Source organism: Vanellus vanellus (assembly GCF_965231255.1).
Source record: "Vanellus vanellus genome assembly, chromosome: 3".
Classification (NCBI taxonomy): domain Eukaryota; kingdom Metazoa; phylum Chordata; class Aves; order Charadriiformes; family Charadriidae; genus Vanellus; species Vanellus vanellus.
In genome coordinates, this window is record NC_138907.1 from 85986306 (window position 1) to 86005584 (window position 19279).

Here is a 19279-nt window from a genome sequence, read left to right on the forward strand (position 1 = left end):
AAAAAGAAAGAATTAAAATGCAAAGAAATGAACCAAGTATCTCCTTTGTGATCACTTGTTAAGATATTTCATCCCTGCAAACAACGTCATAGTACCTCTATATCAAAAAGAGCATGTCAGTTTACTAGGTAACGTAGAATTAGGTAAATTCAAACCGGATTGGATCTATTATCAAGTGTCACATCTAATTTCCAGTATTGGATTACACAAATATACTTATCAAAAGATTTTTATCTTGGGAAGGGAATAAAATGTTTATTAGTTGATGCTATCTCCCAGTTTAAGTTGTTCACTTTAATGACTCTTATAAATATAAGTTTACCAGATAGGTACAGATAGCTAAGCATTTTTTTAAAGGAATTTTACTAATTTTAACGGGTAATTTTTCTTCCTCAAGCATGTGTTTGTGCATGCACACGAATAAACTCCATAAATTTAAAAAAAAAAAGTTTGCCAAAAGCAAAACTGTACTCCACTCACAAAAAAAAAACAAAAACAAAACAAAACAAAACAAAAAAAACGCAAAACCCCAATCTATTATTATTTTCTCTATACATTCATATTACTATAAATAATCAGCAGAATTTCATTGCCAGTTTCCTATGTTTGCAAAGGCAAGAACTGATGTTGAACTTTTTTTGTAATGAAAGGAAACTTCCCGGTATTATTCTTATTACGGTGAACTTAATGAAAGAGAATAAGAAGCTTATCCTATGAACAGTCACAGATAAACTGAACTATATAGCTTTAATTCAGTGAGACGTTTTCAACACACATTCTCAAATGCTTGCCTTCCTTCCAAAATAATGCAGTTCAGTTTGAAAAGTACTTCATAAGCTACTTGCTCAGAATAAGGGACGTAGTTTAGGTTTTGTTCCATTAGTTTAAAAGAAAAAAAAAAAGTTCTGAACTTTCCACTCCTTTCAGAGCCAAATTAAATCAAACATTTTTGTGGTTCTGAAATATCCTGATAAGTGTTTTTTCCACCTCTCACTTCTGGCTAGCGCCGGAATGGAAACTGCCTGAAATCTCCCAAGTAAGCCTGTCCTGTGAGATTTCTAGTGCTAGTTATTTTTATTTCTTTGTTATTTGTTTATTTTGAATGCAAGAACTGTTGGCAATTCAAATAAGCCTCATTTATGCATCAAAACCCAAACTCTGCAATTCCATTGTGTCTTACAGTCCCCAATCGGACTGTTTATGGTTTTCTTACACTTGTTTCTCATCTCTCAAGCGTTCTTGTTCTTTCTTACATACCAACATACATTCCACCATGCTCCTCACTTACAGATGATTTAAACACTCTTGGAGAAGATATGAAAAATTGTTGCTAGCCGAGCCGGCGGGTTTGTTCAAATGACAGACTGGGCAGGACCCAGGAGAAGCTATTACCGAATCTCAGAAAAGAAATCACATATGTTGTATTTAACCCTGTACTTCAGCAAAAGCCTTTGCTGCTTTGCTGACTGCAAAGGGGAAGGTTCTCCATCATTTTTAGCTGGCGAACTGCTATTGAAATGAGTTACAGATTTATTCCTTCCTTCTGTATCTGTCTCATTAGCACTGCTTCGTACGGCTCATGCTTCTCTGGTCATGTGGTGCATTCAGATGGTTAGTTAATTCATCTCTTCTGCCCTTCAAATCAGGGTTGCATCTGCCACCGAAAATCAACAGGGCTGCACATATCTATGCTGAAAGATAATCTGGATGGGTAAATGTGATGAATAAGTAGAGCTTTTTGAATACTGTAATGATCTGTGATACGGCTTTTATAGTATTTGAAAGTGAGCTATTACTCATAGGGTTTGTAATCTTACAGCTTCAAATTTGGGGGGTGTCATACTGAGCTTCTTTCCCTAGGTTCTTCTTGAATGCCATAGAGTCAAAACCTAAGAAAAGACTAAAAGCCAGAGGAAAAAAACTAAGTGAAAAATGAGTTAAGGACTTCAGAATTTGGTGCATAATGCAGCCAGTTATATATTGACAGTGTTGTATTGGTGTTGGAAGGTAACAAGGGAAGGTGTTCTGACCATGAAAAAACAGAGTTCCCTGTCCTTGAACTGTTTAGACTCTGCGGATCTGCCTGGAAAGCTGTGGTCAAGCTATTTTCTCATCAAAATTTCACAAAATGTAATCAGAGCCAAAGAAGCAGTCAATTTATGTCTGGATGCTTTATGAATAAAAACGTGAGCATCCCATTTGAATTTTATGTTACGCTTAGAGCTCCTCATTGCATTGACAGTGTTTTGTAATACTCCACAGAGTATGCTTTATTTTTTACGTTGGGAAAAAAGCGTTCAACAAATTAAAATAAACTACCGAGGCTGGCTGTCAGTTGCTGATGTGCAACCATGATAAAATCTGACCTGTAAATGTCATTTAATCTTTTGTCTTATTGTTTCCAGGATCAAAGGGAGAGGACCTATTCAACAGTGAAAACCAAGTCCACTTCAGCATCTATTAATAACCTAAAGCCAGGAACAGTGTATGTTTTCCAGATTCGTGCTTTTACTGCTGCTGGTTATGGAAATTATAGCCCCAGACTGGATGTTGCCACACTAGAAGAAGCCACAGGTAAATAATTAGATTTATAGGAAATTAAAACTTTCAGCAGAAGTAGTAAGTAAAGCAAGAAAGGCAAGAATCATAAGCAATATTATTAAAACTAGAAAGAATGAAAATCTATGTGAAGGTGGATTTTTGGCATTGTATTTTGAAGGATGAGCTTCAACTTGTTGTTTTACTATAAAACTACAAATTACACTCTTATAATTAGCCGTATTTGTAACATATGAGGTTCTTTTCTTCTGATGTCCCTGAAATACAAAGAAATTTTTTTTTTTTTCCGTTCAATTACACACCTCTTTTCCCCACATGAAAAGTGAGTAGTGGCAAAAAAAACCATTAGATTCTTCTGTAACTGGGGAGAGGAGGGAAGAGGACATTTCAGCCCACAGAGGCTTTTCCAGGTCATTTTCCCAGTTTGATTTTATGAAAAAAAGAAAAAAAAAACCAAACCAAAAACCTTTATAGTTTTTTTTATGTACATGTCTCGTTTAAGCTGTATGTCCATCCTCAGTGACTTTTGAGTTCGTTGGCTAGTTTCAACTCGGTTTAGTAAAGAAACAGAGGTCTTAAAGATACTAGGTTTCTTGAAGGCTCATGTAACAAGTTGTAAGGTGTGTAAAGAAACAACAACTTCTCAAAAACCCTCACAATGGAAAGTATGAAACTGAAGTACAAGCTCTCTCTGTGCAGTACACCAGAGAATCTGGCTGTGACATCTCAGCAGAGGGATGACATTTTGGGAGAGCTTGCTCTTTCCTCGATGCTGAAACCAATCTTGTGCCTTTATTTGTCAAAAAGTCACACTGATACCTTTTTTCCTCACAAATATAGGTATGTGCGTGCACGCTTAGAGAAAATCTTCCACATTTTGGGTCTTCAGAAACTCTTCCATTACTGAGACATGGCAGCCGTGAGCCCATTCACAGGAACTGCCTATGTCCCCGGCTGCTTCACAGCTCTGTCGCAGACCCAAATCTGGTTACTCTGTTTTGGGTCATTTGCTTCAGGTTGACCTGCCTGACAGCAGATCAGCCCGATTTGGAGCTGACAATACATAGCCTATACAGATTCAAAGGGTATGGATACCACCTCTGCTCTCTGCCCTTCGTCCAGCATAACTAAGTTGCAGACACACATTATTGCATCTTATTAACTGCAGCCAGGTGTTACCTGAACAATTTGTGGGTATTCTTGAAACACAGTAGTTAGGTCTTGATTCTTTCCACCTTGGTTCCACACAGAATATGAAAATTATCAATAATGAATAATAATAACACATATCTAATAGACATAATTGAAATAGTAATTATCATAATAGCAGCAATAAACTTATTACTAATATTATTAGCTCTGTGTCTGATAGTATGCTTTCCATCCATCAAGCTCTGCTTTAGAAAGAGTCAATAGCAGAATCCCTATTTTGCGAAATGGGAACCTGAGGTACAGCCAGAAGTAATTTCTTATTTTGAGTAGATTTCTGGAAAACAAATTAGAAGTCTGTGATAATCTGCCATAAGTTTCTGCTAATTAGCTAATTTATTGTCCGTAGTGGTTTAAAATTAGTAGACAAAAATGTTTCCCCAACATTTCCTTAATTACTTGAGTATTTTTTTATATACTGAATGTAAGCATACTGGTAGCCGCTAAGATTAGCAAAGATAATTTCAGAGGTAAACAGTCTTGACTGGAGTTTGGTCAACATATGGAAGATTAGGAAATCCTAGAATAAATGCATGACTGACCATGCTCATGTACCCTTTTTCTGACGCAGGTGGTGAAAAACTGCATATAAACCAATAAAGTACTTGGCCAGTATGCACAGCAGATTTTTCTTTTGTCACGGAAAAATTTAAAAGGAGCGTGTTTTCCGTTATCTTGATAGGACACTGTAGAATATAATTCCCATCAAGGATAAGCATCCACAATTTTCCAGATAAGGTTTTCAGAAATAATTATAATGTTGGTAAAAAGATAGTAAATTTCATCAAGTTCTTCTAAAATTGTTTTGCACAAAAATATTTGCTTCTCATATTAATTTATAGTTTTATCAGAACTTGCAAGCTAATCAAATTAGGCTTTTGTTAACATTTCAAAGGAAGACCTTCATTTGGTAATTTTTAGGAAGTATACCACAAGTGAAGTACATTCCAGTGGATTTCTGAATGCAGCTTTTAAATATGTCAAAGTATTTTAAGAAAATATGTAAGAATATGTATACAGTGACCACCACAGTCAGCTAGTCATGTTGCCTACCTGAATTTCTCCTGGTACTTCAACTGGTTGGCACCTTTTGGTTGGTGCTGTTGATTAAGTAGATTTTTGTATTATGCTCTTTTCTGAACTGTGATTCTGAATTGGGACATGGCCACTTTTCAATATTTGAGAGACTCTATCCATTATATTAATATTTTCTGATATATAAAATATCATCATAGAATCATAGAATGGTTTGGATTGGAAAGGGCCTTGAAGATCATCGAGTTCCAACCCCCCTGCCATAGGCAGGGACACCTCCCACTAGACCAGGTTGCCCAAGGCCACGTCCAGCCTGGCCTTGAACATCTCCAGGGATGGGGCCTCAACAACCTCTCTGGGCAACCTGTTCCAGTGCCTTACCACCCTCAAAGTGAAAAACTTTTTCCTAATCTTTAATCTGAACCTGCCCCCTTCTAGTTTAAAGCCATTCCCCCTCATCCTATCGCTACATGCCCTAGTAAAAAGTCCTTCCCCAGCTCTCCTGTAGGCCCCCTGTAGGTACTGGAAGGCCGCATATTTTATACCCATGTTTGCACATATCATACGTGCATTGTATACGTATTTATGTAAAACTTTCAAATTTTTGGAGTAAAAATGCTTTATAAGGCAGGATATTTCTCTTCTATACTGTGTTTGCCACAGATCAAAGTACTTTAATCATTGTATTATTTTATTGGAATCATTGCTGGTTATTAGGGACACAAGTCCCTCAAGGAAGAAAATATAAATCCACAGAATAGCACTTAAGTGGTAATTTTACCTTTTGATTCACTGAGGTATTTAAAATTTATGTTAAATGACTTGTAGTCGGTGGATCTAAAGATCCATGCTTTTTGTAACTGAAGGGGTTTGCTGCTCATTACAGCTCTCACTGTTAAAGGACTCAGCACAACCTGGCATGAAGACTTTGCTTTTTCTTTTTGCCGCGAATCAGGTTAAATCAAGAAAGATTGAAGTAATATGCAGATGTGAGATTTATGCTAATGTCTGAAGTAACACTAATAAAAATTTTTATAGAAGACATAAAGACATTTAAGAAAGTTATATTTGGCCTACATTAATCTAATTTATCATTAAAGCTTTCATGGTGGACTTCAACAGGAATTCTTTCCTGCAACTCATACATTTCAGGTTGCTTGCATGAGAAAACATTGCTGGAGGAGCAGCACAGCTTTTACAGCTGATCTTTTTTTAAATCCTCCAAGCTGTTTGGATGTCTATTCCCCATCCCTCCAACCATGTACTTAAAAGATGGTTTTGACTCCTTTGAATTAAGTATTGCCTCATTCATTTGGATATGCAAATAACGTAATGTCAGATTGGGTGTCACCTGTAGTTGATTGCCCAAGTACCAGGTCCTTGTCTCACCCTCTGAGTGTGAGCAGTTTCAGCAGAGGTAAAGGCAGACTTCCCCATCCTGCCATCAACACTGTGGCAGCACCAGTGACAGGCAACCATGCCATGGACCCCCTGAAAGGATTGTCTGCACCCTAAAATCATTCCTCTGAGGACAATCTAGCATCTTTATTTCTGCCAAACCCCAATGTTCGTTCCAGAAGCTGGTTTCTGAATCACAGAATGACAGACTGAGTTCATCACACAGAAGGGAGAAGCAGCACAGAGTACCTGAACAGGGGCAGATGTCTTACACTGCTGTCACTGAATTCATACCAGACCATGGACCATGCCCACAATCACACCTTTTTTTTTTTTTCTTTTTTTTTTTTTTTCCTAGAACATGTGAAAATACATCACACATTGAATCCCACCTATCTTACCAGTTGGCCAGTGTACCATGCAGCCAGCATTTTCCAGAGCACAAATTACATCCTCGGCCTGCTTCCAGAATGTGCCAGTACCCAAAATCTGTGAGGCACTTATGCAGAGCAACCCACTCACATATGTCAACCTCTATGCATTCAACTTGGCTGCTAGATTAGGTGACAGGCTGGGCTGGATATTTTTCCAAACTCTGTTAGATGGATGCAGCTTTGTACACTGGATGCTGCCTCTTCTTGACTTCCAAGTGAGGTTTTCACTGAAATTCAAAAAGAAAAAGGAACAGTTCTAGGAAATCCTGTATTTTACATAAATTTGATATTCCCATTGTCTGCTTTGGTGGTCTGATGATGTTACAGGAACTGAGTTGTATTACTTATGCCTGAGATGTTACTTGTTGTATGAGATAGTGACCTCTGATTTCCTAAAAGTTCCAGAGGTGGGATATACGCAGGCCTGCAGTAGCATCCTGCTGATCTGGATATCTCAGAAGTTACAGTTACTCAAAGATAAGCATTTGGTTTTTTCAGTTAAAGACCAATAAGAGTAATGAGATCTTCCTCACCTGCATGAGGTAGAATATAGTAAAATTACAAGTTTCTTTAGGAAATAAAATTGGGGTGTGGGGGTGGGGTGTTGGAGGAATTTCCCCCCAGTGCAGATTATTCTGTATCTGTGTAGTATAATGAGATTTGTTATTTGGGGGGGGGGGAGGGGGAAGGGGGGGGAGAAGCAGTTGATACAGGTCAGTGTCAGTGACAAAATAAATCACGTTGATTGGCTCACTTCTCCCAAGACAGCAAAGACAAGACTGGTTTATTTGTTTCTATGGGAACCTGTGGAATCTGCAACAGGAACCTGATTCTGTGGAATTCATAAAATCCTTGTGTAGACATTCCTGTTCAGTTACCACTACCAGTAGTTAACCGTATTAACATACCATCTACAATTTAGTTAATCAGCTATCAGTTGGATTTCCTTTTTTTTTTCACTCTTTCCTCTCTCTGCTGCTTCCACATGACTCACACTTTCACAGTCCCTTTCTCAGCATTACTGCCTGATATCTCCTCCTTTATTCTTAGTCTCTTGGGCTAGATCCTCACTTTACAAACCAGCATAGCTCTACAGTGCTCAACCAGTAGGTTGAGGGAGGTCATTCTCCCCCTCTACTCTGCACTGGTGAGGCCACAACTGGAATACTGTGTCCAGTTTTGGGCTCCCCAGTTCAAGAGGGACAGGGAACTGCTGGAGCGAGTCCAGCGAAGGGCAACTAAGATGATTAAGGGCTTGGAGCATCTCCCTTATGAGGAAAGGCTGAGAGAGCTGGGACTCTTTAGCCTGGAGAAGAGAAGGCTGAGGGGAGACCTTATTATGGCATACAAGTATCTCAAGGGTGGGTTGAAGGAGGATGGAGCCAGGCTCTTTTCAATGGTTCCGAGTAACAGGACGAGGGGCAATGGGCACAAGTTAGAACACAAGAAGTTCCGTTCAAATACACGGAAAACTTCTTTACGGTGAGGGTGCCAGAGCACTGGCACAGGCTGCCCAGGGAGGTTGTGGAGTCCCCTTCCCTGGAGATTTTCAAAACCCGCCTGGATGCAGTCCTGAGTAATGTGCTCTGGGCAATCCTGCTTTAGCAGGGGAGTTGGACTAGATGATCTCTAGAGGTCCCTTCCAACTCTGAAATTCTGTGAAACGAAACTGTGAAATTTAACACAACTGAGTACATGGCCACCCTCATGAGATGTCGTGCAAGCAATGTATTTAACAAACCTTGGGGTTTCTCAGGCTAAGTATTTACATCCTCGGTTTATATGAATGTGACATGCATACATTTGCATATATTAATAGCATTGGCATATCTGAAGAAAAACAGTGATAATGTGTGGATATTTTAGCATGTAAATTCTCTGAAGCATGGAGAATTCCATTTTGTATATGTGGAAGCACCTTTTTGTTGCTAACAGAAACAAATGATAAGTAATAATAGCAATTTACAATGATTAATAGGAGTAAAAGATAGAAATATGCTAACTAGAAAATCTGTGTTAATAGGTAGTGTTTCATCTCTAATGTTCTTCTTATAGTTAGGACACTATTTCCTTGGGTACCATCAAAGTCATATCAACTAGTTTTAGAGGGGATACTAGAAGCAGAGCTCTTCAGGGATTATCCTCCTACTGTCCCCCTTTACAGGGATATCCAGGACCTCTCTTTTAGGGAGGAGTCAACCACTGAGCAAAACAGACGGCAGCACAGCAGTAGGAGGGAGTGGAAGTGGCTGGTGTGGGTGATGGCTTTCAGCTAATGGCTGTACCACTTTGACCAAGTCAGTTCAAGCGTAGCTCCTTTTTATTCCCTGCAGACAACCATTAACTCACCCAGCACTAATTTCCATTGGACGCCTTTCTTTAGACTAACTTTATCAATGTAATAGTTTCAGGCAAAGGTAAACGAACATTCTGCAATTCATGATGGTTAACTTAATTTTTTGCGGTTCCTTTGTAGGGGATGATTTTAAACTAATCTCTGCTCTGTGCTCTGTTTGTAGCCACGGCTGTTTCCAGTGAACAGAATCCTGTTATTATCATAGCTGTGGTTGCTGTGGCAGGAACCATCATTCTGGTCTTCATGGTGTTTGGATTCATCATCGGGAGAAGGTATTGCACCTTGCATAGGCAGAAGCACATCTGACCCCACTCTTGTGAACTCCTGAGACATACTCTAATCTGGGATAGTAATTTGCAAAACTGAAACAGAAGTTGTTTTTAGTAAGGACAAACTTCATTTAAATCCTGTTATCAATTATACAGTTCATCTTCTTACTTTGGCAAGTCACACTTAAATCAAGATGTTCTTTTTGTCCTATGTAAATGAGCTGTAAAAGGAACCCCTAGCAGGTTCTTTACCTGCTCTCCTCAAAGTCCCTCTTTCTGTTCGGTTTTCGCACTTGGAGGAGTCTGACACTTTATCTGATCAGCCTTTAAATGACTTTACATTCAAAAAAAAAGAGGCACAGCAGTAAGTTTAAGAATATCCTCATGTAAAACAGTGTTCTACTTTCAAGTTCTTTAATCCTCTGTTTTATCCGTAGAAGCTTTTCACCAGAACTAGAATTTTCTCCTTAGAACCTGTCCCGACTGGTATTTGATACAAAAGCCTTTTGATTGCAACTGTTCATGATTTATTTAAAACTCTCTTGTCAAGAGAATTATAGCTGAAACTTTCAAAGGGCCTACAGGAGTTAGGTGCTCAGTGCCTGAAAATCCCAGCCTGCAAAGCAGAAGTCAGGACTTTAGATGTGAGGAAGTAAATCATTATTTACCAGTACAACTGGAGTCTTTCTTTTCAGGCATTGCGGCTATAGCAAAGCTGATCAAGAAGGGGATGAAGAACTTTACTTTCATTGTAAGTGTTTTGCTTTTTTTCCCCTCCTTTCAAAAATTCCCGACTGCAATAGTGTAAACAATATTAAAACAACACTGCATGAAAGACAAAGCCATAAGAAATTAAAAAATGCTGTGTAAATAGCAAGTGGGAAGTTAAACACTGTAAAAATGTGACCTACACAAAAAGAATGCAGATTAAAGTCAACATTGCTCATACAGACGGTTTTATTTCTATATGTGTGTATGATATACTGATGTTTTCGTTCTGCTTTTTTTTTTTTCTTTTGGTTGCTTTGAATACATGTTTCACACCGTCCTAATGATCCCTCTGAGGTGCAGTATTTGAGAGACCTTTAACTAAGTGACTGCATGATCTTTACCTCGGGCAAACTTCAGATTAAGAAAGTGTGGGTCACTGCATCACCCTAACAATGAAGCTGTTCTGCTCAGAAGCTGTTTTCTGCTACTGTGAATACCACAGCATCAATATTTACAAAACATAATGTCCTTAAAAATAGAATATTTAATATGAAAAGAAAGGTCAGCTACTTCATTACTGTACTCTTTTCTAGACCGCTTGCGTAGCGACGAATGACACCTAAAGCCTCTCTTGTTAAAATCAGAGCTACCATATAAACTTATGCTAGAACCCTGGGAAAATTCAATAAAATACATCTTTCTTGGGTTAGTGACAATTAAAAATTAAAGGGGAAAGGAAGACTTATGCAAAAATAGTTTCAGTTTTATCCAAATATTGTTTAAAAAACTTTCTTATTTTAGCCCTTTCTCGTTTCAGTGTTAATATCATTTTGACGTGAGAAATAAAAAGTGTTTTCATTTTTTTCAGAACCAGTCATTAACTGACTGTGGTAAAACTAAGTTGCAAAATTATTTTGATCATCCAAAATTGCAAAAACACATAATAGAATTAAACTGAATATAAGTTCTGACACAGAACAACGCCTGGGTTTCCAGTCTTCTCCCATGCCTGGTAACTCTCATCAGTAGAACTTGCCATTTAGTCATGCTACGCTGTGTGTAGCCTTTGTTGTCTACTGATAATTGCAGCTGTAGCTTAAATCCATCACAATTTTTTTATTTTTTTTTATGAAAACAATATGGTTTATCTTATTTTACAAATGTTAAAATCATTACAATTACCGGAATGTAATGTCACATGGAGAATGAAGTAGCCACTGGTCACAAATTTGTAGCATCTTCTCAATGCACGCATCTTTAAACAAGTAGTTCTAGCCAAAGCTCCACTCAAATTCAGGTCAAGGTTTCTTTTTCACCTTTATGCCCTGAAAAAATTGCATCGGCTGGTATTTGTTCGTGCTCCCTGAGTTTGGCTGTGTTTCTACCTAAATGATTTTGTTTAAATGCAGGGAGTATTAAACTAAGTAGTGACATTATTGCAGCTTTAGTCAATCAATTCATAATCTCTGCAAGAAAGATGGAAAATCATAATGGGATAAGAATTATTTATCATGCACTTTGCGTTACAGCTGATTTTAAAGAATTCATCAAAAATCTGATGTTACTTAAACGTTGCTATTCTGGGAGTGATGGATTTGAAATTTTCTTCTCATAGATGTATTATAAGCTTTTCATGTCTTCAGAAGAGCTACTGCTTTCACTGTTAAAATCCTCATTATGTCCTTAAAGGAAAAGATCAACTATGTATTCTTGTATTTCACTATATAAACAGAAAGAATATGCTAGCTAAATAATTCCTTTCCTTTTCTCCATTATCTGTGACATTTTTTGTTTCAGTGAAAGTGTAAATGAATTAATATGAAAGCTTCTACTTAATGATTAATAGTTGATCCAGAAATGGTGAGACTTTATAAGTGCTCATTTCCCTCATTTTACTTTCAAGAAATCTGGTTATCCAGCAAATCAGTCAGAACAGTTAGCACACACGGTCTTTTTAAAATCATAGCACCAAATATAAGTCACTCTTTGCCAAGCTAGTTTTTCGTTCACTATTGATTGAAGATTTAGTTTAATTTTATTTGGTAACCATGTACAGAATGAGATGGAACCCAGTGCTATGGTCACCAGTTTGGTCACAGAGCTGTAAATACCAGTTTGGTGTCCTTTTGCTCCATAATACCTAGACAACCTTCTTCTGTGCTGAGGTACCAGATTGGATTTTCAAAAACATAATTTACAACAAACACTTTCTTAACACAAAAACTTACAAGTAACTGTTTTTTAAAGCAGGTTTTAAAGCACTGTATTTAATAGAGTATCATATATTTCATTTCAGTCCCCCTCAACTCTCTGTGACCTCAAGTGCTACACTTGAAGATACAAGTACAATGGAGCAGTTTAGTCAAGCAATTCAGATTTACATTTGGTTTCCTCCTACCGTTTTCTTCTAACAATGTCTTCAAATCCAGGCCAGCGTTATTTCACGTTGGTATGCCAGGATAGCCTTGGCCTGTCAAAATGCTTTATGACAGCTTGAATAAAGAACCATCAGAGGCTCACTTGAGATTCGCAAGGTTACCTCCAATCCAGGCCCCTTATGACAAACACAAGAGGATGGCTTCTTCTCCATCTCCCTGCTTAAAAGCACTATTATAGGAGGTTAACCTAGTGCTTTCTTCTCACTTGCTCTAGTCATTTTTGGTTTTAAGAAAAAGATATTTGTCATTTTAAGAATTTATGGCATTATCAACACAATTTGAAAAACCTCTATTTAAATACGTAATATGGCAGATAATAACACCTGGGCAACACTTCAAATAATTTATCGGGATGTAAATTCATTAGATTACTCAAACATTCAAACAAATTCTCTAGCTTTTTCCTTCTTATGAGGGTTTGGGGTTTTTTTGGTCAGTAATACCATCTGAAGCATAAATACACGATTACTAAGCTATTTTTCAATATAGTTTCAATTTTAAAATATTTTATGTTCAATTAAAAGATTAGAAAGCAACCATAATTATGTATGTTTTGTATTGACTTTTGATCCTATTTTGTATATCAGTGTATCAATTCGCAGAGGAACATTCGTGCATTTTTATATTGAGTTTTAATTCACTGATTTAATTAAAGCGCAGGACTGTAATCCTTGTGAGCTGAATTCATTTCATAAAAAATGCTTGATTAATAGATTTCCAGGGTTGCCCTACTTTCGCCAGAAGTTTCTAATTTCACCAGAAGAGCAAAAAATAATTTGCCTGATTCCACAGGAAACTGAGGGAAAAAACTACATGCTGGCCAGAGCGCCACACTGCCTGAGTTGCACTATGCGCTATACTGGAGAAAGAGGGAGGAAGAAACCAAATTGCTGCACATTAGTCACTTAGGTGCTTGAGAGAGGGAATAATTGTGCCACAGAGCCCGCTTTCCTTTCCTACACCTTTACAAGTTGACTACAAGGGTTCATATTCTAGTACAAGAAACATACCTAAGGATATAAATTCTAAGTGCTGTGAAGAGTTTAGCTCGGCTATTGCCACAGTCTGTAAATAATATTGTACTCAGTAGCTCAAGCAAATTGAAGTAGGTGGAGGAGCCTTTCTAATCCCCCTAGAAGACAGAGATAACACAAAGAAATGCCGTTTACGCAACCTGGGAAAAGAGGATAAGCTGTCCTTACACAGAGAAAAGGTTTCATCTCCTCTGCTGTTTTCTTACCCCCTCCCTTGCTTTATTTTTACTCCCACTCAACCCTTGCATTTTATTCCGTTAAGCACTATTTAATAAGTATTACTTCTTTCACTTCAAGGTGGAGATGCAGATGCTATTGTTAGTCATTTTTAGAGATGGGATTGCGTACTTGTGTCAGCATGCTCGCAGATGATGCCTAAAACTAAAGTCGCCTCTCAGAACGGCTCTGACTCAGGCAGTGGGGAAGCAGGTTCACTCTTCCAAGGAGCACTCTGCATAATGAAATTCCTGGGCTGACTGCACAATAAGTGCCTTTGCTTCATCACAGTCATGCTTTCTTACATCATTACAGTTAAATTTCCAGGCACCAAAACCTACATTGACCCTGAAACCTACGAGGACCCAAATAGAGCTGTCCATCAATTCGCCAAGGAGCTAGATGCCTCTTGTATTAAAATTGAGCGTGTGATTGGTGCAGGTAAGGCTGCCGTGGCTTCCTGATTCAACTGTTCCATTTAGCCGGGATCGAAACTCATACATCATAATGACAGGCAAATAATTATGCCTCAAGTATAGAAGAATTTTTGCATTTGCCAGAGTGGTTAAGAGCAATGAAGCTGCACTGGCTTCTAAAATGTAAAAACAAACAGGGGGGGGAAAGAACAACAAAAAACCCCAAATAAATAAGTAAATGAAGAGTCGTGCTTGACATTGAAAGCTTGTGGGTTTCTAATTCTGTATCTGCTGTTAAAATTGTGATTGGGGGGAGGGGGCAGTTTTGCTGCCTATTATTTACTGTCAGAGTAAAGGCGTTAGGCATGAGTGCAAATTCTGCTCGCCTTCCTTTTGCAAGAGGGCTTTTTGACCTCTGAATTTTTGTTCATGTGAGTAAGAAAAACTGGCTGCAGCACAAAATCTTAAATAGAGACTAGGAAGGTCTTGTTTCTGTATAGCAAAATCTTCCCTAAGGCTGTTTTTTGTTCTACCATTTTTCTTTTTGATATTTTATGAATACAAAAAGTTATTGTTTAACTTCTCATGACTGATTGTAATTGCACCAGCATTACATTGCTTTTCTTCCTCTTGAACTGTCTGCCACCTACTTAAGCCATGGTGTTCATGCTCTAAAAAGGCAGTTTCATTTGTTTGCATTAATAAGATATGTGACATTTTTATTGCACTACTCCATGTAGTGAAATTAAGTTTCCGTGGGTAAGAAAAATATCAAATACTTTGGATTCCTGGAGGAAATGTTCTTTTGCTTTCCTGTTGTTTTATAAAAGTATTAGTAGAATACTTTTAAGATCACCCTGTAGTTTGGCATGCACTGTAAATTACATACTGTGGTATTATTTAAAAAGAGAAGAAGTTGTTTCTCTAAAATAAGCTGGTTTACCCATAAAAAAATCTTTACACTTAGAATTCACAATGCCTCTTGAAAGTAATCTCACTCGTGTTGAATCATGTCTTAATCAAGGAGCAGCACCGTTGAAATTAACAACACTGCTGAGCAAATTATTCCTTCAGATGAGTAAGAGCGTAAGAATCCAGCCCTTGCTAACTAGTAATTTTTGTGACGCTAAAATGACAGCATCACTTCTAATAAATACACAATATACAAGATTCAAATTCAAGATTAGCACAGAAAAATTACTGAGCTTTATCTTTTGCTTTGAGTTAAAAAACTATCAGCATAGGAACAGTTCAGAGCACAAAGGTATATTCAGTCGGACCTTGCCAATGCCTTCTGAGCAAAATGCTGACAACGCTTCAGTTGCAGAGTATACAGTTTAAAAAGTATTTTCACTGTTATGACAGACTAATTGCAGAATGTTAATTTTGTTGACTGCAGATGAATTTATTCTTGATTTTAATGAGTATAACTGATAACAAAAAACCTAACGTGTTAGTAGTCCTTCTGCAGAAAGTTAATTAAAAGTGCTATAGCGAAAGCATATTGTGTATGGGGTTTAGCTATGGCTTTAACCTGTTGATGTAGACAGCAAATAGGAGTGAAATGAAATGCAGTCCAGGAACAGCAGAATGTTAAAGACCCAAAGAAGCAGCTGAAACTCGTGCGTCAAAGAAGAGTATAGAATTTCTGCTAGTGACAGCACCAGAAAAGCCACTTAGCAGTCTCAATACGCATCAGCAATGCTGGCCACGTCAACTATCGAGTAGCGCCATGTCCCTCAGACAAACAGGGTGCAAGTATGCTTGTGCTCAGTTTACATGAGGGATATGTGCTTTCCTTGCCAACATTTTCATTACCATCCCGCTGCGGCCACCTGCCAGATACAGAATATGGTGTCCACTATGTTGAGTCCTTGTTCGTACCGCATATCCTTTGTTTATGCCTCTTCCGTGTTGACATGCTGAGCTAGTGGCTGTGCGGCTGTGCAGTATTCCCACTGTTGTTGTCATATTTTCTGGATCCTTTCTGGGCATCGTTTCAGCTGAATGTACTATTTTCTTGGGAATAAAAGTAGTTCATTAGCTAGCATCCTGGCCTGAAATGCATAGCATACAAGTTCAAGTTTCTGGTTTGTCTGAGTGCAAGTGATCTGCTTTTGGAAATCAATCAAAATCAGATCACAGAGAGATGGAAAGGAGTTAAGCCTTAGTGTCTCCCGTGCCAAGTATCCTAATTACCTGGCTCTAAAGTATCACACACACACACTCTCACGTCTTGTTTTCAGCATGGAACAAAAATAATTTTGTAAGGTGTTGCTAGAGAAAATTAGTATCCTTTAGTAAGTTCTTGTGGCTAGGAGCTGTGGGTGAGGTGAGTGGTGAATTCATTAGTCGTTATCCGTTTTGCTAATGAAGTGCAGGAGGGAGGTCAAAGCAGCAAGCTAAGGGCATGAGCAACTGGTTGTATGTACGTCCCTGCCTCACTGTACTCATAGCTATAACATGGATATTCAGACCACAACTCCGGTGCCCAAGGATGGTTGATGCTAATACCTCGCCTGTGCGGGCAGGAACAGTTGTACTCTGTCTGGCCAATTAGCTCAGATTCAGCACGGTGTTAACAGAGGTACATGGAACTGATTGGAGCTAACCTTAATTCAGCTAGCGTAGACCAGGAGCAAGAGGAACTTGACTCCGTATGCAGTCGTCTTCTATGAGATTGGTAAAACGAGCCATGCTGAGTGGAGATTTGCCTAAACAAGTCAGTTGGAAATACTAAGGTCTGGTCAAAGTTCTATGCTTCTGGCTGGAGAACGTGAGAAACTGAGGCCCAGGTACTGCTTTTTTCATTCTCTAACAGTAGTGATGGAAATGTGACAGTGTCCTAAACGTGATTTCTCAGAACTCATCCATTAGGACACTTCAACATCTACCACTTCAGGCATTCAGCCCCATTTCCAAGCATACCTCTCTCCACTGCCAGCCAGACACCTTGCCAGTGTGTATGTGTACTTAAGTCCTGACCCCACCAGGTTTCTCAGGACCTCAGTCTATGTCCCAAAGGGATTCTCTAATCAAACTCTCTGTTAATCTTTCCTAATTCAATCCTTCAATCCTTTTTTTCAGCACTCACCCTAAAACTTGTTTTGGATGTAGGTGTGTCTGCATACTTGTGTTTAATGTTAAGGCACTCCACAGCTATGCAGGAGATGATAAATTTCAGACTTGATTTGATTTGAAGGAGGGACTTGGATCTATGTCTCCCATACTCCAGATAAATCTGCAAAATACCAGATTATTAAATATTTTTGCAATGAATCTTTCTCTTTTTAAAGAGATGTTCCCCTTTATTCAGTATGAGACACGTTGCTACCCTTTTCTCCTATATATCACGAGAGACTTTTCTTCCTGGCCACAGAATAGGTCTCTCTCTCTCTGCTGACATGGCTGTGAGGCAAGGGACAATCCTTAAATCTTTTGCAATCTCAGTAATAGTGAGGGACATGTTTTGCCATTCAGCTCCACATCTCACACGCTTCCGTCCTCTTTCCTGTCTAATAGAGTCCAATTACTTCTCTCCCAAATTATTGTTGTTGAGCCTTTTTTTATTTGGTATTCTTGCCGGCTGTTTGGCCATTTTTTTCACATGCTTCTTCAAGTTCCAGCTGTCTGTTAGTTTAGAAGCCCTTTACAAACTTCCAGCATTTGCTTGCGTTTGTTTAATATAACAAAATTATTATAAGTCACACCTTTCATTTCATAATCTGCAAAGTAAATTATCCTGCTTGAAGGTAATAATGTAGTGCTTCATTTAACACCATAACGATGTTAAATTAAAAGCAGCTCTCAAAGAACTGCCTTTTGAAAGAAAAGAAACCATTGGATCTAAAGATAGCAAGGAACCCGTGTAGAACAGAATGACATTTTCACTTAGAAATAGTGTTACTATTTCTGTGATAGGATTTTCTTATGAAAGCTACTTCATATTTGTTTCCTATTTTTGAAAAAATGTAACAAATTATTAACAAGTCTTTTACAAGATTCAAATAACAGTCCTGTAGATTGGCTTAACGTGAAGTGTTTACTCCTTAAGGTACTTAGTCAGCAATTCATTTAAAGTACGTGCCTGTCTTTGTGTTCCGAAGTAATCCGTTTCAGATATGAACATTCACATGTAAAATTGAAACACACACTTAGGTGGCTAGTTGAATCAAGGCCTAAAAAGAGTATTGATGTTAGAGCCGGAGTAATTCAGCGTTGATCTACTTAATTTTAGGAGAGTTTGGTGAAGTGTGCAGCGGGCGTCTAAAACTTCCTGGCAAGAGAGATGTTGCAGTAGCCATAAAAACGCTGAAAGTTGGCTACACTGAAAAGCAAAGGAGAGATTTCCTGTGTGAAGCAAGCATCATGGGACAGTTTGACCATCCCAATGTTGTTCACTTAGAAGGGGTCGTTACCAGAGGTAAGCAGTGGCTCGATCTGTCAGTCAAATAACAACATAATGGCAGAAATTACTTTAGCTTATTCATGGTCAAAGATTCAAATTATAAACAGGCTGCACACTCCTAATGGATTTTCTCCTGATGCGTAACTAACTGAAACAATGCTTACTTTATGCTACAACCTGAGGAAAAAAATTAAGATGCGTGCATGATTAAAAGATGAAGTACTTTACTTTGAAATATATTATTTTTCTAGTTTCATTTAGCCTCAAAGACCATGCAGAGAGATAAGGTTTCTTATGTCCTTTCATATTATCTGAAGTGTCATTATTCCAGAGTCCTGTTCGCACAGCAGGAGTTAGGAGAACACAATGACATTTTGATTTGTATGGTTTAATTTTGTGAATCACGACCATGTTCCATGCAGGCATTTAAGAACTTATTAGAGCTCAGTAAAAGTGCTGGAGGCCTCAGAAATGTTCGTTGTCTCAATGATTCAGTCCTTCAAAGGAATAACATGTGTTTTATCAAGAAAAGACACTCCATTTGTGTTACAGTTTCTCAAACAAAATCTGTCGTCTTTTCTTTCAGGGAAACCAGTAATGATTGTAATAGAATACATGGAGAATGGGGCCTTAGATGCATTTCTTAGGGTAAGTATCAAAATGAAAACATATATAAACATATTTTAAGTGACATATATATTATATTACATATTGTCACTTTTAAAAATATGGGTTTCTACATGTGCATATATATATGTATACATGCATGATATTCATATAATTAAAATGGTTTTCA

General features: G+C 38.1%; 1 protein-coding gene across 4 annotated transcripts in view; it reads left to right on the top strand.

Annotated features, from left to right (window-relative positions):
• EPHA7 (EPH receptor A7) overlaps window positions 1-19279 on the top strand; it is a gene marked incomplete at both ends in the record, with an annotated part of 167921 nt that overhangs the window by 126428 nt on the left and 22214 nt on the right. For 3 of the 4 annotated variants that reach the window (XM_082480791.1, XM_082480788.1, XM_082480790.1), the window contains 6 exons: window positions 2406-2574; window positions 9155-9263; window positions 9956-10011; window positions 13975-14100; window positions 18313-18498; window positions 19070-19131. In XM_082480791.1, the coding sequence (XP_082336917.1) occupies window positions 2406-2574; window positions 9155-9263; window positions 9956-10011; window positions 13975-14100; window positions 18313-18498; window positions 19070-19131 (708 nt within the window). The remainder of the gene's footprint in view (window positions 1-2405; window positions 2575-9154; window positions 9264-9955; window positions 10012-13974; window positions 14101-18312; window positions 18499-19069; window positions 19132-19279) is intronic. The other variant, XM_082480789.1, reaches the window with a different exon arrangement.